The 27,079-nt window shown below is 39.1% G+C and overlaps 1 protein-coding gene across 13 annotated transcripts in view; it reads right to left on the bottom strand.

Annotated features, from left to right (window-relative positions):
• Positions 1-27,079, bottom strand: part of DMD (dystrophin) — a 1,048,023-nt gene that overhangs the window by 38,903 nt on the left and 982,041 nt on the right. For 12 of the 13 annotated variants that reach the window (XM_082219922.1, XM_082219929.1, XM_082219924.1 and 9 more), the window contains 8 exons: positions 24,929-25,003; positions 19,973-20,174; positions 18,525-18,610; positions 14,080-14,237; positions 5,543-5,709; positions 4,044-4,155; positions 2,264-2,400; positions 1,316-1,354 (listed from right to left, as the gene is read on the bottom strand). In XM_082219922.1, the coding sequence (XP_082076048.1) occupies positions 1,316-1,354; positions 2,264-2,400; positions 4,044-4,155; positions 5,543-5,709; positions 14,080-14,237; positions 18,525-18,610; positions 19,973-20,174; positions 24,929-25,003 (976 nt within the window). The remainder of the gene's footprint in view (positions 1-1,315; positions 1,355-2,263; positions 2,401-4,043; positions 4,156-5,542; positions 5,710-14,079; positions 14,238-18,524; positions 18,611-19,972; positions 20,175-24,928; positions 25,004-27,079) is intronic. The other variant, XM_082219923.1, reaches the window with a different exon arrangement.

Here is a 27,079-nt window from a genome sequence, read left to right as displayed (position 1 = left end):
TCTGGGAGTAAACCCACTGAATTCAACAGAACTTACTTTAGTGGTACATTTATAGGATTGCTTTCTAAGAGAATGCAGTTAGTCTTTACAACAGTATGTTCCAAATATATACTGTGTATTAATTGTAGTTCTAGAGCTGCTTATTTTAGTAATCACTTTTTGCAAGGAAAGGGCAGAAGCCCTTTAGTAGTGTTCATAGACTAATTTTAGGCTTCCTCCACTAATATTTAGCAGACACATGAATTAAGTAGCACAAACAAATAAGACCAATCTTAAAGTTATGTTAGCATCAATGTCAAGCTGATAGTTATCTAAAGTGGATAGTTATTCATATCTGCAATTACTGAACTAACTTGTCAGTGAATTCATGCGGCCTTAAATTAATAAGAGATTTCTGTTGAGAAATAATAGTATCTTTGCTCCTGAAACTTCAGGCACAATTCATCCTAAATTGAATGAGGTTAATGAAAGTACCATTAAGCTTCAGTGGGAGGAATCTACACGCAGGGAACGCTCGCCACTGAAACAAAATATTGGAATATGCTTTGTGTTGGATGGATCATAACCAGACCTCTGACAATATTGAAAAATATTGTTCATTCTCAATAATACATTGTAATTGCACTTACAATATACCAGAATCTTGTGACTGCTTAGGAGGGCAGAAGCAGAACTTCTGCACAGACACTGCCCATCTACAAGCTCCTCTCCATTCATTTACACTGAAGGCAGATCTCCCCAAAACCCATAGGTGCCAATCTGGCTTCTCCACTGAAATGAATGGGAGAGCATGCATGTATCAGATAGCCAAATGTGCATTTGATTACACATACATCTGGACTAGGGCAACTGTCATAATGTTAAATAATGACCTTAAAAATAAGATCCATGGCATATTTCCTTTTCCTCCAAAAAACCAATAATCTAATCTCAAAGTTGCTTGTTTCCCAACCACCGATGCCTACTTTAATCCAGAAATTCAGATATTTAATGTGCATGATTCCATATGAGGTATGACTGTGCAACCAAATCTCTGATTCAGATAGAAGTTAACTTAGATAACTTATACGATTCAGTTTTGATGGACTGTAACTTTGAATACAGTGTCATGTACATTTAATGAAGTGCAGCAAACCCTACTGGTATACCATTCCATTGATTTAGACTAAATTTTTGTTTTAAATTTTAACCGGGTGGGGAGGAAGGAGGGAAATGGACATATGTTAAAAAACAAAACTCAACAGAAATTAAAAACAAATAGTGAGAGAACGCAACAGCAGAAGCAATAGCAGCACACTTTGGCAAAAGTACTCACGCAGAATCTACTGGCCAGAAGTTGATCAGAGTAACAGGACTGCAAGACAAAAAATGAGGAGGTGAAGAGAGAGGCAGAAAAAACTTAGCAGCAAAATAATTACAGAAAGTTTAAAAGAAACCCAAAAACAGGAAAATCCAATAGACCAACATGAATGTCCATGGAAAGCAGCCAAAAATATGCAAAATAAAATATTAAAGAGGAGAGAGATAACAAGCTGTAGTGCAATTGCTATTAAATCATGTAACTATTAACTAGCAGATGACAGGGAAAGAAAAACTCAAGACATAATTTTTGGGTCATCATCTCTATGGGAAGAAATATGGAAAAATGTAGGAAGTTTACAGCATAAATTTAAAATTAAGCAAAATTAATAATTCATAGAATCACAGAGTTAGAAGGGACCAAGAGGGCAATTTAGTCCAACGCCCTGCAATGCAGGATTTTTTTGCCCAATGTGGGACTCAAATTCTCAACCCTGAAATTAAGTTTCATGCTCTACTGACTGACAGTTCTATATCTGATAAAAGTATTCTCCATATCAAGAGAAAGCCAATGAATGTAGACTTCTGCTTATCTTAGGGATGGAGAATCTGTGGGCACCCAGATGTTGCTGTACTCCAACCCCTATCAACCCAATGATGAAAGCTGTTGTCCAGCAATATCTGGAGGGCCACAAAATGACAACCACTTTAAATACTTTCAAAATGACAACTACTTTAAACACTTTCAATGCAATCAATAAGCTCACAGGTATTTTTCTTTTACTAGTTCAAGTTTAACTTATAGCAATTGAAACATCAGCTTGTATATTACTTTCAACCAAAATAAACAAAAATGAAAGAAATGAAAGTGGCGTTATGCAGTTAGGAAGTAAAGGGATCAGGTGCCAACTGGGCAGCTCAGAGAACTTAACAAATGAAAAAGTTATTCATCTGCTTCACTCACGTTTCCATGTTGTCTCCCTCCAACACTGTTTGCACAGGCAGGTAGCCCATTCTTGGGTGTTTTGCAAAGTATCTTTTTGTTCGGAATTTGTTTTTCAATACCTTGGCGAAGTCACGAACATCTTCTCCTGAAGTAGTCTGGAAGCAAGATATTAATGGTATCATTTTACAGGAGAAATCCAAATATTTGACTGGCCTCTTCTAGCAAACAATAAACATTTTACCATTATGCATTAGAAGTGCATGACAACTTACTTCAGGAGCATGATTTGCTTCCCATGATCTAGCGATTTGCAATATATCAGCAAATTTGTTCAAAAAAATGTACTGTATTTTTCGCCCTATAGGGTGCACTGGCCCATATGGCGCACCTAGTTTTTTGGGGGGGAAATAAATTTTAAAAAATTTATTTCCCCGACCCCAGCCTCCAGAACAGGCTGCTATCTGCAAGCCTTCGGAGCTCGCTCAGAAGGCTTGCGGATAGTTGCCTGAAGCCCCGGGCTTCGGGCTGCAGGCTGCTGTCCGCAAGCCTTGGGAGCCCACGGGAACTCCCGCCGGGCTCCCAAGGCTTGCGGATAGCATCCTGAAGCCTGGAGAGCGAGAGGGGTCAGTGCGCACCAACCCCTCTCGCTCTCCATGCTTCAGCGAAAGCCTGCATTCGCCCCATAGGACACACACACATTTCCCCTTCATTTTTGGAGGGGAAAAAGTGCGTCCTATAGGGTGAAAAATACAGTATTCACGAACATGAGGCTGTTAATGTACACATTAAATATTTACAAAAAACAAGTTTGCCAGGTCTGTGATAACCCATAATTTTGTATGCGGCATGTATCAACACAGCAAAATAGGTAGTACAGGAGGTTGCTGTGTCACAGTAGGAACAGAATAGAAAAGTAGCAAGAGAATAATCTCCATTTTTATAGTGAAACTGTATTCTCGTCATGTTCAATAATATGCACCCCATAATCAAATATATTGTTTATCAGTTTATATTTTTATATTGACCTTATCAACAAAGTAACAAAAAAAAATCACTTCTACAAAACAGATGCTGCTCTATATATTACATTCCTTTTTAAGGAAGATTTTGTTCATTTGCTAGGAAGAAGCAAGTAGAAACAGTCGGTTGTATTATATAATCCAATTCTCTCGAGTTACAATTAGAAGAAAGTGCTAATGCACTTTATGACTTTGAAGATTAACAATTTTCCCCTTCAGTTTGAAAAAAACAACACCAGTTGTTCAGACATGTTTTCACTACACCCTTCCTTGGATATATATATCAGTACAATCATTAACTTAAGTCTAGGTGGAAAGAGATAGATAGAATAAAGCACTTGAGAACTTTGATTAAAAGCTGGTGTATACTACTGATTTTTATTAATCGGCCACATGTGGATGAATTTCTCTTGAATTCATAAGCTGAGATACATATAAGCCTTTTGCCTGTGCACACAGTCCTGTTATGACAAGCTTCAATAAACTAGGAATTCTTTAATGAACCATAGTTTCCTCTTTTGGCCAACCTTGGAAAAGTATGGATTTAGTTGTTATGACACAGCAATATATAAATAATAACTAGCAACTTCCAATTATTCTTTATTCCTGTTATTTTCACTGGATATAGCAAGATATTCATGCTTTAAAAAACAGTTTTGTGAAGGCTGATTTAATTTAAAAAGGAATACTGCACAATGCCTCCACTGTCTTACACAAACAAATGATTTCCCCTCCTCTTCTCTCCAGAATTTGTATTAGGAAACACGGATGTCACTTACCGGTGTACAATATTCTACCATTGGGTAGTGCATCTTATGACCTTTTGCAACTCGCCCAGAAAAGAAGCAGCTTTGGCAGATGTCATAATTAAAGTGCTTTAAACTTCTGTACCTGGAGAAGAAGAAAATACAAATTCAGCACTCGTGCACCAAATTTTGTTTCGGGTGTAAAGTAGGAGAGCATTTTCAGTGGCTACAACTCAGATTTAAGGACTTCCATCCTAGAGAAGTTAGACTGGCTCCCTTATTTCAACAAGCTTTTAGGAACTGGCGTTTTTTTAGGAAAGGGCTGGTGCTGGGATGTTGTTGTTAATTTATTATTATCTGTATTTTTACTTGATTTTTAAAATATTGTTTTAATTCTGTCCTTCATCAGCTGAGGCTGGTAAATTCGCTGCAGTCTCTCCTAAATAGAGACAGTCTAGCCACAGCCCAACAATGGTAATAGTGGGGGAAATGTTAGATTTGGTAATGAGAATCCATATTCTGTAGTCTACAGATTATGACATAAGAATACAGTAATTAAATGCAGCAAGCAACCTTTTATCCTGTTGGATGCTTGCAAGAATTATGAGGTGTCATATAAATTAAATAAATGCTAACTTTTTATTTTTACATTCTTTTATTTAACCACCCAGTACTTTATATTAAACAAAAGTACCAGCAAGAAGGAAGTGCTCTTGATTTCATGTGATGCAGCACACTCATAGTAATCTATCGGAGCTTTACACAATAATTCCAAAATGCTCCTTGTCAAGAGCTCAGTGGTAAGACAATGTTAAGACTGAAACATGCAGGGACCATACAAAACTGTTATTAGGGGGAAAAGTGATAAAACAAGTCTAAGCATAACTGAAAATAGTATTTACTTAACAGCTAAGTAGATTCCTAACAGGTATACCAATCCATAGTTATTTTGCAAGATGTTGGCTTAGATTCATTGCTATAGTAAGCACACTGTTGAGATCAACAGAATTTCCATATTCGGGGTTGACATGTCTCTTAAGGAGACTATAGACTGAGCAGATAAATTTTTAAAAAATGACATTACACAATGGTTTTTCTAGCAGGATTTTATTTCATTTATGTTAAGCAACTTCTTCTAGGAACATTTTTGTATCCAGCAAGTTATCAAGTATACGTTTTACAGAAATGTTCATGTCCTGCTTGTGGGCTTTTGACAGGTATCTAGTTGGTGACTGGGGAAGCCAAGTGCTGAATAAGATCAATGCTTGGTCTGATCCAGGTTGGTTCTTCTAATGGTCTTAGGTATCCAAACAGCATGATTACTTTTACAGAACAGAAGGAATATCAAACAAGCATTTCTGTTAAGGGGGCTGCCTTTAGGAGATGAGGAAATTAATACACAGTGCCTTCTCTGCACACCCATATTACGCGCTGGAAGGAAGGATTCAGTGCTCATATATGACCTCTACAAAGAGTAGTAATTGATGATGCATTTAGTTCATCTGGTAAAAATCAGCAATATAACACTGTACCTGAATCCAATTATTGGACACTCCTTACAGATGTTGCACTTGGCTTGGTGTTTGGCAGTTTCGGCAGCAGCCACCCTATGTAAAACTGGCAGCCATACCATGGACTGTGGTTCAAGTCTCATCCAATCCAGAAAAAGGGCTGCCTCAATTTCAGGTTTGTTATTGGCCTATGAGAGAAAGGAGATTACATTACAGGACACAGGGGAAACTTTCATTTTACAAGTCATTTCCCCCTTTCCAACCAAGTATATTTCCCTTCATCTAATTTTCAGATGGTGACACATTTGTTCCACCCACCCCCACACATATATGTGTATATTCCTCTTCCCTCCCTTTATAACTAACTAAACTAACCAACCAACCAACCATAAATGTGGGTGGGGGGCATTTGTAAGGGAGAACTGGCAGGTGAAAAGAGGATCTACTAGAACCCTTCCGATATCCATGAATTCTGCCATGGAAATCTTCCATCAACTGGGGTTATTTTTGTTTTCTTTGAACCTTGATGGGGGAGGAGCAACAGCTAAAAACAGCATAGGGAAGCATTTGCAGGGAAAATCAGATGACACTCTCCCTCCTTTCAATTCATCCCTATAATGTTCCAGGAAATAAAACATTGGTTTTGAAACACATTTTCTGTCAGGATGTGAAGCTTTTCCTTCATCAGACATAAGGTATTTTGCACAGGTATATTTTGTAAACTTGCATCAAGAGATGAGTTTTTGTCTTCCATCATGTATTCCTATGTTGTCCCCCCCCCCCCAGTGATATCACTGTTCTCAGTTTCTAGGGTCAGTTGCAAACTAATACAGACTTTACTGTTGCCCTTGAAACCAACTTTTAGCTCTCTTTTCTTGGTAATAAATGAAATAGCTCATTGTGTCCTTAACATTTTCTCCTTCCACTAAATCTCAGCATACACAAGCACCTAGGATCAGTGTCTTCTTTTCTGAATTATTCTGAAGAGTATATAAGGACTATTTAATCCTCTTTCTCCTGTTTCAGTAATAAATATCACTTTGCAAACCAATTCCATTTCTTCCCCCTTACTAATACATTTATAACATCATTTGCAACCTATACATGTCATCTGGGCTTCCATTACTTTCAGAAAGTCTTTCTTCTTTAGTCACTATCCATCCACCTTAATCTTAATTTCATCAAGGAAGAATACTAATTAAGTACTTTAGGGCTTCTCTCTCACTCCTGAAAAGCCCTCAGAATTATTTTAGCTTCTTAGTAGCCATCTATGTCCAGCCATAAGTATACACTGTCTTCTCTATCATACTTATTTTTAAGCCCTCAGATCAAATAAATGCAGGCAGATAATAATGCTGACTTGTCAAGGAGTTCAAATAATTTTGTTTGCAAAAATAATAGTAAATATCTACAGTGTTTTAAGACAGAAGATATGACAAAGAGCAGTGATCACACACATGCTATAAAGTTCTATCTTTCTGCCAATAATTGTAAACATAAAATGAAACAGAACTGTGATAAGAAAATAATGGATGCTGTAAACTGTGACCTAAAACAGTGCATTAATCTGACTGAAGAAAGGATTTTTTGGTTGCTATTACTTGTTATATATGCTAATTCAGTAAACTTTTCTGAAAGGTGCACAGATAGTAAACTTTACAATGACAATTTAAATATCTATGAGGTTTATGCATTGTCATCGGCACACAAGGGTAGAGACATCACATCTCTCAGGGACTATTTACACAATACCACATCTATCTGAGTAAGCATCCAGCCATTTGTCTATAGCCATCTCTTAATTATCCCTACATGGTTCTATGTCTGTTTGCAAATAGCAACATGGGGACAGAGAGACAAGGAGGAGAGATTAGAAATTAAACAGAACAAAGTGAAAATCTATAAGGGGCACTACTGCAGATAGGTCATAACTGTTGTAAAATGGGAGGCACATATATACAATTCACTGAGGAATTCTTTGCTTTTTTTAAATGTTGTATTGTATTAATTTTAATTTAGATATTTGAATACTTACACATATTTCATTATTTCAAAACTTTGCAGAAAGCCAAACAAATTTACTGAGGACTCGTGTGTGTGTGTGTGTGTGTGTGTGTGTGTTTCTGCAAAAACAACAACAGCTAGAATGCTTTTGATTAGTCAATTCTAGTGGGTGAGCGATCTGTTTATTGCCATGTGAAGATTTACTTTAGAAATTTGTGCTGTTACTAGCTAGATAATGATCTTCAATAAGCTGCTCTGGTCATTTGAGTTCACCTTATGCACACACATACACAAACAAGCCTTTTACATGCCATTTCTGGAATGAAAAACATGGATTCTGTACTGAAATGCTGCAGTGTGTCAACTGTAGACAGAATGAGAATGAACAGCTCAAAGCATTCACCTCTCCATTTGCAGATGCTTTTAGTTTACATGGGAATACAGTGAATGGATGAAATGGCTCCTGTCATATGCAAAGATATGTTTCAGTTCTCCAGCTTCTGCTCATCTATTTTAATTTTGTTGGCTGCTATCAGTTTTGACAGTTGTCTATCTGATCACTACATCTATACTATCTACAATCTCTTCTGCTGGAGATTAACTGCACCAAAACTAGTACTGAAGTATATTACATGAAGATTTAAAGCCATATTGAGAAAAGCTTGTCAGGGTCAGACAGTAAAGGACAGATAGTTCTTGACTGTTCCCTGAGCTGCTGTTACAGTTTCTTTAATCATCTCTAAATCCAGCCAGAGAGTAACCAAGGGTTTTACATAAGGGAAGAATCTACAACAAAAGCAAACTGTGAAGATTCCCCCCCCCCATTAACATATTTCTGTGCAACTGCCACAATAAAACTGTAAATCATAGAACAAAGTTAACAGTGCATTTCCCAGCTTGCAAATAACAATTTGTTACATCTAATATTCAAATTCCTATTAAATTCTAAACATCTGTTGTTTTTTTGTTGGGATTTTTTTGCATTCATATGCCAAGAAACATTTGGAGAGGAAAGCTGGATATTCACCATTATGTTATATAATGCTAAAAAGAAAAGAAAAAACTGCCTTCTAAAAAATGTAACATATGTCTGCTTTACCTCATATTTTGTTAATTCCTGATTTCAAGAAAATTGTATCAAATTACCTTAGTAGATCACAACAGTTAACCATGCAACCACTCACCAAGACTGTGCTTGCCTCCATTTTTTAGCTATAAAGCCTGTTCTCTTTTCTGCCCTCAATTATCTATTAGTATATTGCTCCCCCTCAAAGTTCTGGTTCATTTTCATACATTTAAACATGGATAGAGATCAGGATAACAGCACAGTTTGAAGTTTATCCCCTTTTTTTAGGTCCCATGGTCAACCATGAAAAAAAATAAGCTTATACTAATAATTTCAATCTTAAAAAAAGGTAAAGGACCCCTGACAGTTAAGTCCAGTCGCGGACGACTCTGGGGTTGTGGCGTTCATCTCGCTTTACTGGCCGAGGGAGCCGATGTTTGTCCACAGACAGTTTTTCCGGGTCATGTGGCCAGCATGACTAAGCCAGTAAGCCACTTCTGGCAAAACCAGAGCAGCGCACGGAAATGCTGTTTACCTTCCCGCCAGAGAGGTACCTATTTACTTGCATTTTGACGTGCTTTCAAACTGCTAGGTGGGCAGGAGCTGGGACCAAACAACGGGAGCTCATCCCGTTGCGGGGATTCGAACTGCCAACCTTCTGACTGACAAGCCCTAGGGTCAGTGGTTTAGCCCACAGCTCCACCTGCGTCCCTAATTTCAATTTACATTACACTAAAACTATTTTAAAATTCTGAGATTCAAATTTACATTGATAAAGTGTTCTTTAAAAAACAACAACAATGCCCAGAGGCTTGTGTCTACCTTAAATAAGGTATTGGTGTATTACTACATACAGGATAACCAAGACTTTAAAATGATAAATGTTGGCAGTGTAGTAGATGCAAAGCAGACTTCCTTTCTATCTGCTAGTCCTGTCCAAATATCTATTTCTAAAACAAAGGTGAAACTGTCACACTCCTGTTACATTTTTGCTGTTGGATGTTGTTAAAGTAATCATATTTATAATACTGGAATGTTTCTGTCATTTTGGGTGATGTTATATTTGCTACTTTGTTGTTTTATTATGTTACAATGAAATTGTTTTGAAGTGTTTGATCTTGAAATGTGTTCAACTTTTCTTTGTTATAAACCACTTTGAGCATGATTTTTTTTACAAATTTTACAAATAAAATTATGAATGAGACAATTGGTTCATCTAGCTAAGTATTCTGAAGCATACAAGTTTGCATTGTAAAAGGAAAACACATTATTGTAATAGTCAAACAACAACTTTACAGAATGCTGCTTCTGAGTCTATAAATAGGGGAAAGTAGGTCTAAGGAAACCAGAAATCTGGTGAGACTGTAGCTGTGTTCAGGCCGTGTTTAAAATCAGTGCCAGTGACCTGAAAAGCCTGGGATCTACCACTGAGCATGATGTAAGATAAGCCACATTTCAGGAACTGTCTTTTTCACCATGTTCCACCCCAGGCTGAAAACAGAACAGCCTCTCATCTGCACCACCTGTATGCCAAATTTGAACAGCATAAACATTATATTTCTCTAGAAGTCTATCTTATAGCTGACATTCAACAGACAGGGTTCAACAGACATGAGGTATAATTCCCATTCCTATATATAATCCTCTCTTTTTATTGCACCTTTTGCCCTTAAACTGTTGTTATTGCCACAGCTTTTTGTGTGTTATGGGGGGATGAAAGAAAGAGAACTAAATAAATGAATAAGCAAAGTCAAGTTCTATTTTATATTCCACATGAAGCCTCCCAAGAGCTACTCTTTGTACATCGTTTTTTAATGTTTGTAACCTAGGCGCTGCATGAGTCCTCAAGCTTGTGGAAAGAAAAATAATTTCAAAGTGGCAATTTTTTTTTTTAAAAGCCACCTCATTCCTTACAGACAAAGAATGTACTTGAAGCAGTTGTAGCATTTTTGCTGCAGCTGAAGGGAGTATTCCAAACACCAATGCTGTGAGCACATGCATGTTGACAGAACAAGACTTCCCGCCCCCGCTACTTTCAAGGACTTGCATTTCAAACAAAGATCAGGAAGATTTCCTCACCACCCCTTGTTATCTCCTGGTACAGTAAACATTACATTTTTGTGCTGCTGTGCATGACAGACAAGGTTGTTGCCAGCATGCCTAAGCCACTGAGACCAGGAGAACAGATTCTGATACAGTACATTTGCTGCTGGCTCTCTCTCTCTCATTCTCTCTGAAATCACTGCAAATTATTACCAGGGATGTTATCAGCATAAAAACCTCACTTCCAGCCAATTCCCATTAATAATGAAAAGTCCTTGAGTTAGATTTGTGAAGAGGTGTGTGTGTGTGTGTGTGTGTGTGTGTGAGAGAGAGAGAGAGAGAGAGAGAGAGAGAATGTATAGTGCACAAATACTTTCAATATTGCAAATACATGCTGAAGAAATTTCAAACAACACAACCATAACCGATGAAATGCAATTCAAAATATACAGCATTTAAAGATAAAAAAACAAAAAGATAACAAACTCACTAGAAGCAGCAAACAAACAACCTTTGTATAATATTCAGCAAAAACAAACAATGGTGGACGTGTCAAAAAAGGAATCCAGAACTTTTGAGACAAGTCCCTTTCCCTACTTCTCACTTCTCAAATAGTGATGTTTCTGAAGAGGGCTCTTCTGAAATGTTTTTTAAAGTTCACGTGTCTCTGAAGTATATAGAGCCTTGTCATAAAGAGTCTGTCACTTTCTCTTTAAACTAGGACATTGAATTGGGCCTGGAAGCTTAATGCAACTAACAGTTAACTTTATTAGCAACATAATGCACCCACTGTCAATTATGGTGCTGGAGGAGACTCTTGAGAGTCCCATGGACTGCAAGAAGATCAAACCTATCCATTCTGAAGGAAATCAGCCCTGAGTGCTCACTGGAAGGACAGATCCTGAAGCTGAGGCGCCAATACTTTGGCCACCTCATGAGAAGAGAAGGCTCCCCGGAAAAGACCCTGATGCTGGGAAAGATTGAGGGCACAAGGAGAAGGGGACGACAAAGGACAAGATGGTTGGACAGTGTTCTCGAAGCTACCAGCATGAGTTTGACCAAACTGCGGGAGGCAGTGGAAGACAGGAGTGCCTGGCTTGCTCTGGTCCATGATGTTACAAAGAGTCGGACACGACTAAACGACGAAACAACAACAACATGTTCCTTCCTTCTACCTTAGGCTGTAACACTTCCTAGATGGGGCTATGCAGAGTATGCTAAAGGGCAGTAGCAGCAAGATTGTTGTTTTCCATGAATAGGTGTAGTTGACATATGTGATATAAGCAATAAACAGCAATCTTTATGCCTATTTATCAAGCTGCATGTTGGGCCCAAAAGTCCAATTAGCTCTAAGTATAACTAAGTACTGGTGCAACCCAGTACAGTGGTACCTCGGGTTAAGAACTTAATTCGTTCTGGAGGTCTGTTCTTAACCTGAAACTGTTCTTAACCTGAAGCACCATTTTAGCTAATGGGGCCTCCTGCTGCTGCTGGGCTGCTGCTGCACGATTTCTGTTCTCATCCTGAAGCAAAGTTCTTAACCCGATGTAATACAGTGGTACCTCGTAAGACGAATACTTCGCAAGATGAAAAACGCGCAAGACGAAAGAATTTTCCGTTTTTTGAGTCGTTCTGCAAGACGAATTTCCCTATGGGCTTGCTTCGCAAGACGAAACGTCTTGCGAGTTCTTGCGAGTTTGTTTCCTTTTTCTTAAAGCCACTAAGCCGTTAATAGCCGCTAAGCCGCTAATAGCCGCTAAGCCGCTAAAAGCCGTGCTTCACAAGACGAAAAAACCGCAAGACGAAGAGACTCGCGGAACGGATTAATTTCGTCTTGCGAGGCACCACTGTATATCTGGGCTAGCGGAGTCTGTAACCTGAAGCATATGTAACCTGAAGCGTATGTAACCTGAGGTACCACTGCATATAGCATCAGGAACCAAACTGACCTAAATTTTAAACCTGTGGATAGCCAATATTTATTTAATTTTTGGAAAAAATGTAATATTAAAAATAGTATAATATACTGTATTAATCTTTTTTAAACCTCAACTAATTATGGCCATCATAAGTAAAGACTCCTTACTTTGTACTACAAAACAATACATTAACCTTTAAGCAACATGAAAAGAGGCCTGCAGATTGATTAATGATGTTTGAGTGAGGTCACCCACAAGGTCTATTTCCATGCCAAAAGAACACAATGGGAAGGATATACATTCTTGAAATGCACAGTGATCACTTTGAGAGGAAAAACCTCTTTTATCATGCATCGTGTGGTCTAACATTTGAAGTGGGAATTTAAAACTTGAGGAGGAAGAGTCATAATGGTTCTTTTGCTTCTTCCCTCCAGTGACCCTTTCAATTACAAAGACAAAAGTTATTTTTGCCTCACATTGTGAATTGCATTGACCAGACAGACCCTTCTTAGCATTTTTTTAAAGAGAGGTCATAAAATAATGAACTCTTCTGGTACTTCTCTGAAATGCTAATTCTGTCCCTTCAGTTTATTATTCCTTCAGTTTAATGAGTTGTTTTTGTCTCCCACTGCAGACCTCTGTCTCAGTACTTTCTAAACATACTTTGCCAAAGTAACTGTTGCTGTTCACCATCAGTTTTCCCTTAACGCCCATGGAAAAACATACTTGATCTTTTATTTAAAACAAAATGTATTTGAATTTGAAAAACCAAAAGTTAGACCAACTTAAAATCCCCGCTTACTTCCCTTGTGCTGCTGCAGAACCATGGATGACTTGCGGGGTGACTTAATGGCAATTCAGAAATTTCACTGGCTGATGGTTAGTTCCTGAGGTAAACTGAAAGTTCTTTATGTTAAAGTGTTGGAAGCTAGGGTATATTGCCATGGTATCTGCTATCTCCTACCTGAACTTTTCCCCTCTTTGCTTCAGGCTTTGCAGTGTTAGAAGCAAGATTAACATCTATTAGGAGTGAAGCATATTTTGAATGTTCTCCTTCAGGAAGTATGCAGGGTGACTCAAAAATGCAAGTCAAAATACTATGCTATGCTATACGGCTTTTGAGATATAGTGTCACATTTTCCTCACTACTCATGCCAATGACTCTACAGTTTTAGTTTAGTTGTAAAAAACATTTAAATGTTTTTGATTGTAATTAATTTTGTGGACCTTTGGGTTGAAAGGCAGGGCAAGAATGGAAATAACAGATAAAATTGGACAGGTCTTGTTCCCAACACCATTCTTTATTTGATGTATTTTACATTTAATCTGATGGATACTGTGTCAATTTAGAGTGCAGAGTTGCCATATTCTGACTGCCTGGCCCCATCCAATAAAATGTTTCAATAAACTAAATATTAAATAAACAAACATGCATACTCTGATCTCCACACTTATCGCCTGAGTTTATTTACCCTGAATAACATTTGGATTAAAAAACCAATAGCAATAAGCAGAAGTATACTTACAAACTGAAAGCAGCTCCTAACACTGGGTTCAATATTACTGCCACCAAAAGAAGCAACTTCACCCAGCTGTCTTGGAATCTGAATAGAGTCATGCAGGAGGAGGCCTAGACGACGCTGGTCACAGAATCCAGTGGGACTAGCTACCTGTTTGAACAGATCTGGAGGCAAAAGAAAGATGTATAGCAAAATCCATTAAAACAATGGAAACTATCAACTGTATAATACGTATAAACAAATTTGCTGTCAGAGATACAGTGGTGCCTCGCAAGACGAAATTAATTCGTTCCGCAAGTCTCTTCGTCTTGCGGTTTTTTCGTCTTGCGATGCACGGTTTCCCATAGGAATGCACGGTTTCCCATAGGACCTCTTCTGAAGGCTGGGGGGGGGGGGACAAGGGCTTTTCTTCCCACCCCCAGCATTTTAAAAAACCCTGGGACAGCGGAGGACTTCTCCGCTGTCGGGGCGATCTTAAAATGCTGGCGGGCGGCATTTTAAAATCGCCCCGGACAGCGGAGGACTTCTCCGCTGTCCGGGGCGATTTAAAAGCCCCTGGGAAGGCAGGCAGGGGGGACAAAGACTTTCGCCCCCTGCCCGCCTTCAGAAGGTGTCCCCGCCCCCCCTCCCCACTTCGGAACAGCTTTCCGAAGTGGGGCGGCTGGGGCAGGCGTCCCCGCCCCCCTCCCCACTTCGGAACAGCTTTCCGAAGTGGGGCGGCTGGGGCAGGCGTCCCCGCCCCCCCTCCCCACTTCGGAACAGCTTTCCGAAGTGGGGCGGCTGGGGCAGGCGTCCCCGCCCCCCCTCCCCACTTCGGAACAGCTTTCCGAAGTGGGGCGGCTGGGGCAGGCGTCCCCGCCCCCCTCCCCACTTCGGAACAGCTTTCCGAAGTGGGGCGGCTGGGGCAGGCGTCCCCGCCCCCCCTCCCCACTTCGGAACAGCTTTCCGAAGTGGGGCGGCTGGGGCAGGCGTCCCCGCCCCCCCCTCCCCACTTCGGAACAGCTTTCCAAAGTGGGGCGGCTGGGGCAGGCGTCCCCGCCCCCCCTCCCCACTTCGGAACAGCTTTCCAAAGTGGGGCGGCTGAGGCAGGCGTCCCTGCCCCCCCTCCCCACTTCGGAACAGCTTTTCGAAGTGGGGCAGCTGGGGCAGGTGTCCCCGCCCCCCCCTTCGGAAAAGCGTTTTAAAATGCTGGGGGTCGGGAGCGAAGCGCTGCCGACCCCCAGCATTTTAAAACCTTCCCGGGACACGGGGAGATTTTAAAATGCTGGGGGTCGGCAGCGCTTCGCTCCCGACCCCCAGCATTTTAAAACCTCCCCGGACACGGGGAGATTTTAAAATGCTGGGGGTCGGCAGCGCTTCGCTCCCGACCCCCAGCATTTTAAAATCTCCCCGGGACAGGGGGAGATTTTAAAATGCTGGGGGTCGGCAGCTAACGCTTCGCTCCCGAACCCCCAGCATTTTAAAATCTCCCCGGGACAGGGGGAGATTTTAAAATGCTGGGGGTTGGCAGCTAACGATTCGCTCCCGACCCCCAGCATTTTAAAATCTCCCCGGGACAGAGACTTCTCTGCTGTCCCTTGGAGATTTTAAAATGCTGGGGGTCGGCAGCGAACGCTTCGCTCCCGCCCGCCAGCATTTTAAGATCGCCCGGGGCAGGCGGGGGGGAAGGCAGGCGGGGGGGAGCAAAGACTTTTGCCCCCCGCCGGCCTTCAGAAGAGGTCCTCTTCTGAAGGCCGGCTGTGGGCGAAAGTCTTTGCTCCCGACCGCCAGCATTTCCCTATGGGCTTTCGTCTTGCGATGCAAGCCCATAGGGAAATTCGTCTTGCGAAGCGCCTCCAAAACAGAAAACCCTTTCGTCTTGCGGGTTTTCCGTCTTGCGAGGCATTCGTCTTGTGGGGTACCACTGTACAGATAAATGGTTCAGAGTTTTCATAAGGTTTGTTCACAATTTGTTTGGTTATTTAGTGGTTTGACTTTCTCTAGTAGACAATTCTGAAATAACTATTTTGAATCAGATTTTGTTTGTAGCCAATTACTATTACACTTTAACTCACATAAACCAAAACAAAAGCAAGGAAGTCCAAGAATAAGTTAAATAATTAATGTCAAAAATATATAACTGTCAAAGCTGAGAATTGTAAAGTTACTCAAATAATTTTTAAATATTAAAGAATACCATTGGTAATCAAAACTGTTTGGGCCAAAAAAGCAGACCATAATTTTATTGCTGCTAGTGCACATTATCCTATATAGGTAACAAATTTGTGAGGAAATGCTTTAAGTATATACATTTTTTAGGATTTTTGTCACAGAAGTAAATAGGAATAACTTGCATGCAAAGATGTTCACAATCAGAATAAAGGAATGAAGTTACCAAAAAATTCCACAATGATATATGCCTGCAAACTGGATTTCCAAACTCTGATTTGCATCAAAAGTTGAAAAAATCCAAAAGCTTGGCATTTGGAATCCAATAATATATTTGGAAGAAAGAAAAAGAGTTCTGTGTTACAGAACCATGTTGCCCACAGGAAATGTTAATACCAGGAATTGTACTACATGTAAATTTACCGTATTTTTTGCACCATAACACTCACTTTTTTCCTCCTAGAAAGTAAGGGGAAATGTCTGTGCGTGTTATGAAGGAAATGCCTACGGGTGGCATGCCTACGGATTTTCCTCCTCTAAAAACTACGTGCGTGCTATGGTGGGGTGCGTGTTATAGAGCGAAAAATACGGTAATTTACTGCAAAAGAGTTATATAGTACATATCTGAAGGTATGTTAAAGTTTGTAACAGTTAAAAAAATGAGATTATGATCAACTGAAATATTTATTTGGCACTACCCATTACCAATACATGACCTGAATAAATCTTGTTTTATTTTTTAAAGCATTAAAAACAGATATAATATGGTTATATTCCTGCAGACTCATTAATATTTCATTTTGTACTAAGGGCACAATTATAGAAAAGCTTTAGTCTTGTATAGAAATTTACTAGTACAGTTTTAACACCTGATTTTATTTTGCTTCTATTTAAGACACCATTTCCTAGCCAAGTCTGATCTTAGTTTACATCATAAAGGGGCACTTTCCATTCCCATCATAGTTGTAGAGAGTATCTTGGCAGGAGAATTGATGTTATCAGGCTGTGAGAGTTTCAGAGTTATCATGTGTTGCTCAACTTTTAGGAATGATAAGAACACCACAAGGAAACACAATGCAAATAATAATTGGCATCCGTGTGATAATAAGTACAAGGGTAAAGGTAAAAGACCCCTGGATGGTTAAGTCAAGTCAAAGGCAACTATGGGGTGCGGCGCTCATCTCGCTTTCAGGCCGAGGGAGCTGGCGTTTGTCCAGGTCATGTGGCCAGCATGACTAAACTGCTTCTAGTGCAACGGGACACGTGATGGAAACCAGAGTGCACGGAAACGCCTTTTACCTTACCGCTGCAGTGGTACCTATTTATCTACGATATTGCAGTACATCACTGATTACCACTGACCATCCTGGCTGGGACTGATGTGAATTGTAGTCCAGCAACATCTGGAGGGCCAAAGCTTTCCCATTCCTGAACTAGTGGGATCTTCTGAGAAATCTCACTCCCGTTTCTTTTGAAGATCAAGTCAGTCTCAATAAACATTTTCTGATTCTATCAGAATCTATCTTATTATCCTAAGTGTTAGGACACTTTTCTAAGATGAAGTATTTAAACAGAATGGTAGATTCCAAAATTTAGGAGGATGGAATATACCTTACATACCCTGATTTCACTCAACAATGTAATTTTTGGAATAACATAAGCCACTCACATGACACTCCCACCAGCAGAAGGAGAGGCAATTTTCAGCAATTTCCCCTTCCTCATGTGCTACCTCTCATGCTGCTCTGGAGGTTTTCCCAAGTCCCTGGAGATCATTCCTGGGGGACTTCTGCTGGTTGCTATGTCATGTGAGTACAACTCCACTCAGTGGATGTTCCTGTCAGTCTCCTTTGCAGACTGTCCTTCCTGAAAGTTGGGGCACGTAAAACAGCTCAGTGGGACTTCAGTGAACCACACAACTGCTTCCTTGTGCCAATTAGATTTTTGAGTCTGTACTCCAAGAATGATTTCAGGTGAAGGATTTAATGGATGGCTCCCAAGTACCTACAATCAATTTTCATAGAAAATATAATGCAGTAGAAAAAGCATAATACCTTGGGTGGTATTCAGTTAAGTTTTACTCATAGTAGATCCACTGAAATTAATGAATGTGATGAAGCTAAGTCTGTTAGTTTCAATGCCTGCTCTGGGCAAAACTTAGTTGAGTATCACCCCTTGGAAATACCTGTTTGCTTAAAAATTGAAAAATAAAGGGGAATGTTTAGAATATGCAAGGAGCTGACAAACAAGTATTTGCTGCTTCTAAATGCTGCATTTCTGTAGTAAACAGTGACTTGACTTACATCTGTATTTATCTTCCAAATGTGCTTTACAGAGGGAAATAACACCAGTTTTAAAAGAGAGGACACGGATCCTTCCTGTTCGACCCCTATTGAAATTAAATCACAGGAAAAGGAGAAAAATAATACAGTCAAATATGTGAATTATACATGCAATTTATATTTGCTACTTCTAAATGCATCAATGAACATCTTAGAAGTTAAGAAAAAACTCAAAAGGAATGGAAAAGCCCTACAAAACAAACAGATTATAACTCTGCAAAAGGGTAGCTATTATTAGATAAACAAAGCTTCACAAACTTAAATTTCAGAATTATGACTTCTTTTGTTTCTCCATATGCCACACAATTCACTCATGTATGCTGAACAGCAGTCTTCAGCAGTCTTTTAAGTATTAGAAATCCTATCCCATGGGTATGTCATTGTTTTTAATATGAAAATGCATAGTAATTTCTTAAATGCCTACTTAAATATTTTATTATTTTTATGGTTAGAAGTTGTTTTAAGATTGTGCTTTAACACTGTAACCTGCTGTTGGACCTTAGGGTGAAGGGCAGGAAAAAAACAAATCACAAAAAGTGTTTTTATAATACTTTTGAGTTGCCTTTGCCTCCTGTCATAAAAGACATATTGTGCTGAAATACAAAATTACATTTATATTTGGTAGAAATAAACCATTACATCAACTGAATTCTATAAAGAAATTATTTTAGCAACTAATAGACATTCTCTTTGCACCTACAGATTAAACAAAACACAATAAAATTGAGATAGACTATCATAACATTACAACAAAACTAGAACTGGGGCAGACTTTGGAAAGGAAGAAAAATTGTAGCTCCAGAGGATACTGCTGGAGATACCAGCAGTTCCTAATACAAAATTTAGCAGTCCATGATTATCTTAATTAAAACTTGATGAAAAATTGTTGGGATCTGGAGGAATTCCAATGCTGTAAACCATTTCTTTAACTGAAGATTTTCCTTTAATTAAACTAAAACCAGTTAGTTGTGTTTTTTGAAATGAACTGACAATATTTTATTTGCCCATAAAACAGCTTTTTTGTGATGTGGCGTCTCATGAAAAAAGACAATTTTAACCATGCCATGGTAAATCCTCTGCGGAGTGGGGCTGAAAGCATATACCAGACCAAAAAGAAACAAACAAACACCCTGAAGGGCCTACTAGATGATTTAACAAATGAGACAGAAGCTGACCCCAATTATATAGGACATTCTATTTAAATCTGCCATTTCCCAGTTTCACATTTCATAACAGAACTGCACAGGGCTCCAAAACTAACCAAAGTATTTGCTGAATAGCCTTTAAGCTATTAGCTTGTATTAAACTTGCACTCTGATCACCAGCTTGCCAGCTCTGAGCCATTCATTTTTCTAGCAAGGACAAAAGTTCATTATAAGCAAGTGTCACTGAAGTCTACCCGCACATACGTGTCATAAACATTCAAAAGCCAGTTGAGGCACATATCCACGCAGAGAGGGACGTTGACTAGGTTATTGTGCTCTTGTTCGAGTCGATCATAAATGGTAGTCAAGCAGTTGATGATCTGGAGTATATCCATTGGCTGGTCATTCTGTTTGAGGTTGTGCTGGTCCAAGGCATCACATGCAGCAGACAGACTCAGGAGATCCACTGTACAAGGAATAAAAACAACAATCCTAATAAGAAGCAGCCGTAATCTGTGACAATCGAGACAAATTAATTATCTAGCTATGTGTGTTGGACTTAACCACTAGTGTATTAGCTTTAAAATGTAGCTTTCATATTTCATTTTTAGTATCATTCCGTCACTAATGGATTTTCTCTATATAGGTATGATCTAGTTCTAGTTCAATGGCATAACATGTTACTTGTCTAAAAAATGCTTCTTGTCCAGCAACAGTCTATTTATCAGCTTCATCCCCTGGGATCAGGCAAAGATCCTTTAATACAAATTTATTCGCCAAATTGGAAATGCAGTAAAATACTTTTTAACATGGAGCTTAAGGCTGAGTGTTCAGCTCTTCTGAGAGAATGAATAAATGATAATTAAATGAACTCCTCAAGGAATGGGTGGCAGCCTAATTGTATATGCACCTACAAATAAACAGAGGTTATTCTCTTTCAGAAAAGTTTTCCATGCCAATAAATGACAGTGCCTTGAAAGTGGTTAATGTTTTTAACTTGCATGAAACACCACTAGCATATCTACTAAGCAGTAGTGTGAAAATACATCACTGAATAACTAACAGTGACAGATTATTGTAATCTCTTGCACTTCCCTCCCAACCCGCCCCCCCTCCATACCGATGCTATTGCTATGGGGGGCAGACTTGCTATGGGGTGTGCAGACTTCAGGATTGCAGTAGTATGACTGGCTAAGGAATGTTGTATCTTTCTTCCTTTCCCTATATCAACAATTCAAGATTAAAGCAATTATGCTACTGGAAATTCATTAACAGCAACTAAGTTGGGTTACTTGTTGTTTGTGTCAGATTGGGCAAGGGCATATGGATTGAACAGAAGTTTCTTGTCCGCCTCTGTTTGCCTCCTGCTGCCGTTGCCTTTGGAGTGATGCCACTATGGAGCTCTGCCTTCTGTTGTGGACTTTCCCCTTCTGCCCACCACATGTGTGGACATACAGAAGGGGAGAATCCCCTCACCAGGCACAAAAACCATAAATAGAGCTTGCCAGAGGCAGGAAGGATGTGGGGCAAAGCCAGCCCTGCTTCAGTTGTGTGATAGCATTAGGCCTGATTTATATCCAGCTGCTGAACCAGGTCTAGACTGGCACAGCAATTGGTCTGCCCTGGCAACCATACATGGCAGGGCTATAGATGCCGTGGTCTCCTCCACTCTTGAGGCCTGGCTGGGCTGAAAGAACAGCAGCCTAAGTCTGGATCCAACTCATTATCTTATAAACAATGTACAGTAAGACTGTAACTTATGCACATTTAACTTGTGTGCATTCGGCTTTACGTGTGTGGCAAAAATATCAAAAGGGTCAGGGTTCCAGGGGAAATGACTTTGGTAATCTCACCCACCACTGAACCGAATGGGCTTGATTATATGTGATTTTGGCTTTAGGCATGATCCCTAGAATAGAACCCCAGTGTAAATTGTGTGCTTAATGTATTGTCATACTCTGAGAACATGATTAACTTAAATCCTATTGGTTTTAATGGGTTTACTCTAACCACAACCCATTATAGATATCTAATTCTAAATTAAAGTTATGATGATTTAAATTTTATTGCTATTAGCTGCCTTGAGCTCTACTGGAAAAGGCTGGATACAATATGTTTAATTAAAAAAAAATCATTTGTGGTTACATCCCTAAAACTCATTTGACAAGTTGACCAAATTTCATTTAACGTTAACATGCAATTATATATCCCCACCCAAAACTTTTTGATACAGAACAGAAACTGGAATTTATTTATTTTTAAACGTTTTTATTTGGTGCCTAGACTAGAGCAATTAGTAGTCTGGTGGCTTTAATTAATTTAAATATAAATAGCAACAGTATTTTATGCATGCTTACTTCTAATTCCCAGTGAGTTTAATAGGTCTTACTTCTAAGTAAGTGCAAATAAAACTACAGTCTTGCAGTGCAATTCTCTACATGTCCATGTAAAAGTAAGCCCCAATGAGTTCAATGGGGCTTATTCCCAGGTGTGTATAGGATTGCAGCCATAATCTCCTCAAGTAAACAAGTATTCATTTTAATTAATACTCCTAACTTTCTAAGGAATGTTGTATCTTTCTTCCTTTCCCTATATCAACAATTCAAGATTAAAGCAATTATGCTACTGCAAATTCATTAACAGCAACGAAGTTGGGTTATTTGTTGTTGAAAGTTAAGAACATTGCTACTAGCAATATATCACAGCTTCTATAGCCTACATATAATAGGGGTATTTAAAATGAGAGTTGAAAGTAGTAAAAGTAGTTAAAAGTCGAAGTTGGCAAATGTGTCCTTTTTTTTGCTCTTCAAAATATGGCAACCCTTGCTTTGTGCTTCTTACTTCGGAATTATAATTCCTTGGAGAACAAACATTGTTAGCCAGCCATATCAAACAACTCCCTTTGAAGCAGGCATGAACAATAGGCTTAGGTATTTAGCAGAGGTGGCAATGCATGTTAAATAAGAACATCCGGGATGGTAAAAACCTGACTTGGCCCTAATTAAACATGCTAGTGAAGACAAATTATGCTGTAAAGTCCTTACAACTGCTTGAAGGAGGAGTGGTATGAAACACACACATATCCATCTTGGATAATTTGTACAGTAATTTGTACAGCTTTACATTTCCAGAGACTTACTTTTTTAACAATAATTTATATATGATGTGCCACAGCATACCACCAGTACGTATTTACACTTGCCAGTGAAACATACTGCATTCAGAACTGCCTCAGTTAATGCTATAACCTTTTTTATTTTTACACCTATGTAAAACGGTTGCTTTTGCATAGCCCCTTCCATGTTAATGGAATGGTTATATTGTTACACATCATCCCAATCTCTGAGTTTAAGATTCCAGGAGTACCAGGTCTGTGTTCCCCTTCAATGAGGCACAGCAGAGCCTGCGGTGTCTTTATGATACATGGTTTATTGACACATATATACAATCTGAATCCAATAGAGGGATCTGCAACATTACATTCCAAGAGCCCATAGCCAAAGCACTGGGTTCAAAACAGACATCAGCATCCTGCGTTGTTTTTTTAACTATTTCTCCACCCCACTGCTTAGTAACTCTATTCCTTAACTCCTCCCTGCCAATCTAAACCCTACACTCTTATCCCTTGAATAAACTTTTCACACCTAGCCCCTTTGAGCTCTGTACTTCCCAATGGTTTATCTGCTCACCAGGCGATCATCTCAGGGAAGCTTGTCTGACTTAATTAGCACCTAACTTATGTGAATTTCCTAAGGAAGGGTCACAACTTGAAATGTCTGCCTGCTTTAATTAGCTTTCACATATGCTAATAAAAAGACTTACCTGTGGGCCCACCACACCTCTTACTGTACCCTAACACACACTTGGGACCACCTTAAATACACATGAGTTTGGCTATTTCCCAGTTCTAACAACCCAACCTTAATTAAGTCTTACAGCCACAGATTCATAACAATATGAGATACCAAAATTCAGAAAAAGGTTTTGCTTTATAAGCTTATTGCAGCCTTCAATGTTGCACAAACAGATTTCCACTCATATAATGGGGCTTCAATTGCCCCTCTTCCCTACAGCAGCTCCCCAAGCACCAGATGGTCACCTAATCCTTTGGAGTCCCTTTTGAGGGAACATCAGGGGTGCTGTGAGGGAAGAGGGGAAGCTGAAGTGGGAGTCCATTCCATTCTACAAGTGGGAGTCCATTCCATTCACACACAGACAGCTTTGGATACCACCCTCTAGTTGACAATGAAAGCACAGAAATACCAACATTCATTAACAGTTATCATGAACCTTCAGTTAGTTTCAAAGCCCACAGTCTAGTTAGAAACTCTTCTTCTTCTTCATCATCATTATTATTATTACTGTGTATTTTGGCTTTCATATGCAGTGCTATTTTTCTAGAAAAAATAGGTGCCGGAACTCACCATGAACACTTCCCTCATCCTCTTAGAATGGCAATGGTGCCCACCTGAGAGGGGCAGGGAAAAAGCTGAAAAAAGCCCTGCATATGAGACATATAATTGAAAGGGGGGAAGCTTTTATTTCATTCTGATGATGTTATTCTGTTTATTTTAAAGTCTTTTTCGTCTTCCTCCTGAAAGCCATGTATTTATGTGTATGCATTTTGCATATTTTCATATAATGATGTTAGCAACCAGACGTTTCTTAGAACATATGTATTTCCATATGTATTTCTATGATTCAGAGGGTTTTCAACTACATCCTCAATATATACCCGAACAGAACCCAAAACTGTCAAGTTTAACAAGAAAACTGAAAACAATTTTCAAATGGAAAAAAATAAAAGAAACTATGGTGTGCAACTTTCCTTTAAAATGTTTCCATATCCAAATTAAGGGGAAATTTCACTGAGGCTCATAACATTTCCCTGTTGAGAGGGAGAATCATGTATTCCACCTTGCATTCCTTTCAGGAAAAGATGGATAAATGTATTGTTTTATTTTATTTTATTTCTTTCACAAAACTCCTGCTTAAACAATGGTATTTCCTAGAGTCATATTATGGGTACAAGCCTGAAAATGAACAGTATAAGGGGTGGGGGAACAATATGGGGGAAACTAATAATGAAGTATTATTATTATTAAATATTTATTTATACCCTACCTTTTCCCTGACAGGACTCAAGGCTACTTATCACAATTTTTGAAGTATGTTTCTGAAGCACATATACAAAAAATGAAAGTTTAGTAAAATACTCACAACAGAGAGCTTTCTGTAGTCTTCGGAGCTTCATAGCAGTTCTGTATGCTGAGAATCTAACATTGTTCAAGTCAGCTAAGAGGTGAATGAAAGAAAAAAGGGGATGAGAGAAAATCAATTATTTCATAATTGATGCTATGGCACAGTATTTGGTGAACAGATAAACTAAAGATTCACTTTAAATAAGAACTTAAAATATTTTCTTCATTTTAAATGTGAGGAATTAAACCAGTAACCGTGAAAGGGCTATCCTTAATATTAACAACACTGCTCTCATGTGATATGCTTCACACATAAAGGGCAGAAACCAGCCAAAGTTAGGTACCATTAAGGCTGCAAACCTGTATCTAGTTACCTAGGAGCAAGTCCCACTGAACTCAACATGGTTCAATTCTCAGTGGACATGTATAAGATTGCACTGTGACAGTGATTTCAAGGGAGATTTAAGCACCTCCTAAACTCTTTCCTATTGAAATTCATGGCATTAAGATATTTTTGGGTTTGGCTGGATTATGGCCAAAATGATGCACAGTACTATTGCAAGACTAAAGTGTTGTTACTTTAAAGATATGAATTAGGAAATCTTCCTTTCCCACCCCCCACTCCCCTCCTTTGGCTTGGGATTGGCAGGCTTTTTGTAAAGAGTACTTGAAAAGAGGAAAAGAGAAGGACTTAAGGGAGGAAAAAAGATAGACACAGAGAAGGGAGGGAGGGAGAGACTTCTGCCAGGGTTTGCATGTAGGAACTAAACCCCGTGATGCACCAGAGAACAATGCAGCTTTATAAAGAGCCAACGCCAGCGCCACTTTCATCTACTTTTGTGCTTGTTCTTTGCCGCATCAGATTCCTCCCAAGCCTACCATTTCACTTCATTTAATAACTGAGCAGTTAAGGTGCCCCTTTGAAGTTACAATGAACAGGGACAGAATGGGATCTCGCCCAAGTAAAGATGGGTTGAGAACAGAAGCGCCACAACATCTTTATTAAAATATTTATTCATCCCACTTCCATTTAAAAACAACAAAACAAATATATAAGCTCCGAAATAAACCCAGTGAGCTCCTTATGTTTCAGCATGGGGTGGAATGCAGGCAGGTGGGCTTTTGTTACCATCATGCCTCTATGCTACAGCCCACTTTTGAATGCGGCCTCATCTTGCATATCAGGGATGAATGTGCCAAAATGTATACTGTACAAAAATATGCCTCTAGATCTGGTGTATGTTTCTCCTTGCCTTGCAGACACCGCTTCTTTTCATGGGGACAGTGCAAAGAATAAAAGGTGCTAGCCTTTGAAGTTGCACCATCACACCTGACACTAGCATTCACAAATTAACCTTTCATATCAATCCTGATTAAGCACCACACACACACAAAAATGTTCTTTTCACTTCATAGGTCTCTTCTGAGTGGTCTCTCCATTCTGTTTCTCATGTCTGGTAAATATTATGGGAACTGCAGAAAACTCCCATGAAAGAGTTCAGCACCCAGAGATACAGCACTCTCCTGCCCACCTTTTTAATATAAAAAGTAGCAAAAAACTCACTTCATATCATCATTTAGCTGTCAAATAGACAAGCATCACAATATCTAGACTGCAGCTTTCGGAGTATTCATTTTGAATGTCTGCTAAAATACCTTATCTTGTTAATACTACTAGCCTTCATTATGTATTTGCTGTATTCCTGTTACAGACTTCCATGCACCTTTTAAATAGGCTGCTCATTAGTGTATTGTTTCGGCATTGTTCCTTCCTGCCAGATCTGCCTCACCATAATAGAAAGTGCCTCACAAACCTTCATGTGGCTTAGAATAAACTATGATACTTAAACAATCCCATAGACAATAAATCTATCATGAAAGCAAATTAATAAAGACCTATTTTGCCAAGGCACTGTGACTGCAATTTCATTGTGCAGATGTGTAAAAAAAAGAGAATGCTTTAATTAAGGACAGAGGGAAGAAGCAAGAATACTATGTTACAAATGAGAAAGAGAAGTGAGATAATACGGATTAACATATAAATAGCATCTGGTGAAAGAAAAAAAAGCATTTCAATGCTCTTTAAGTAATGGAAATGATAATGTTAGGAGGAGAGCTAAACTCAGTAAAACTTTATACAAAAACAGCAATTAGTTGGCATATCTGGATT

Source organism: Podarcis vaucheri (assembly GCF_965113315.1).
Source record: "Podarcis vaucheri genome assembly, chromosome: 4".
Taxonomy (NCBI): domain Eukaryota; kingdom Metazoa; phylum Chordata; class Lepidosauria; order Squamata; family Lacertidae; genus Podarcis; species Podarcis vaucheri.
Note: the sequence above shows the minus strand (reverse complement) of the source record. Positions and strands in the feature narration are given on the sequence as shown.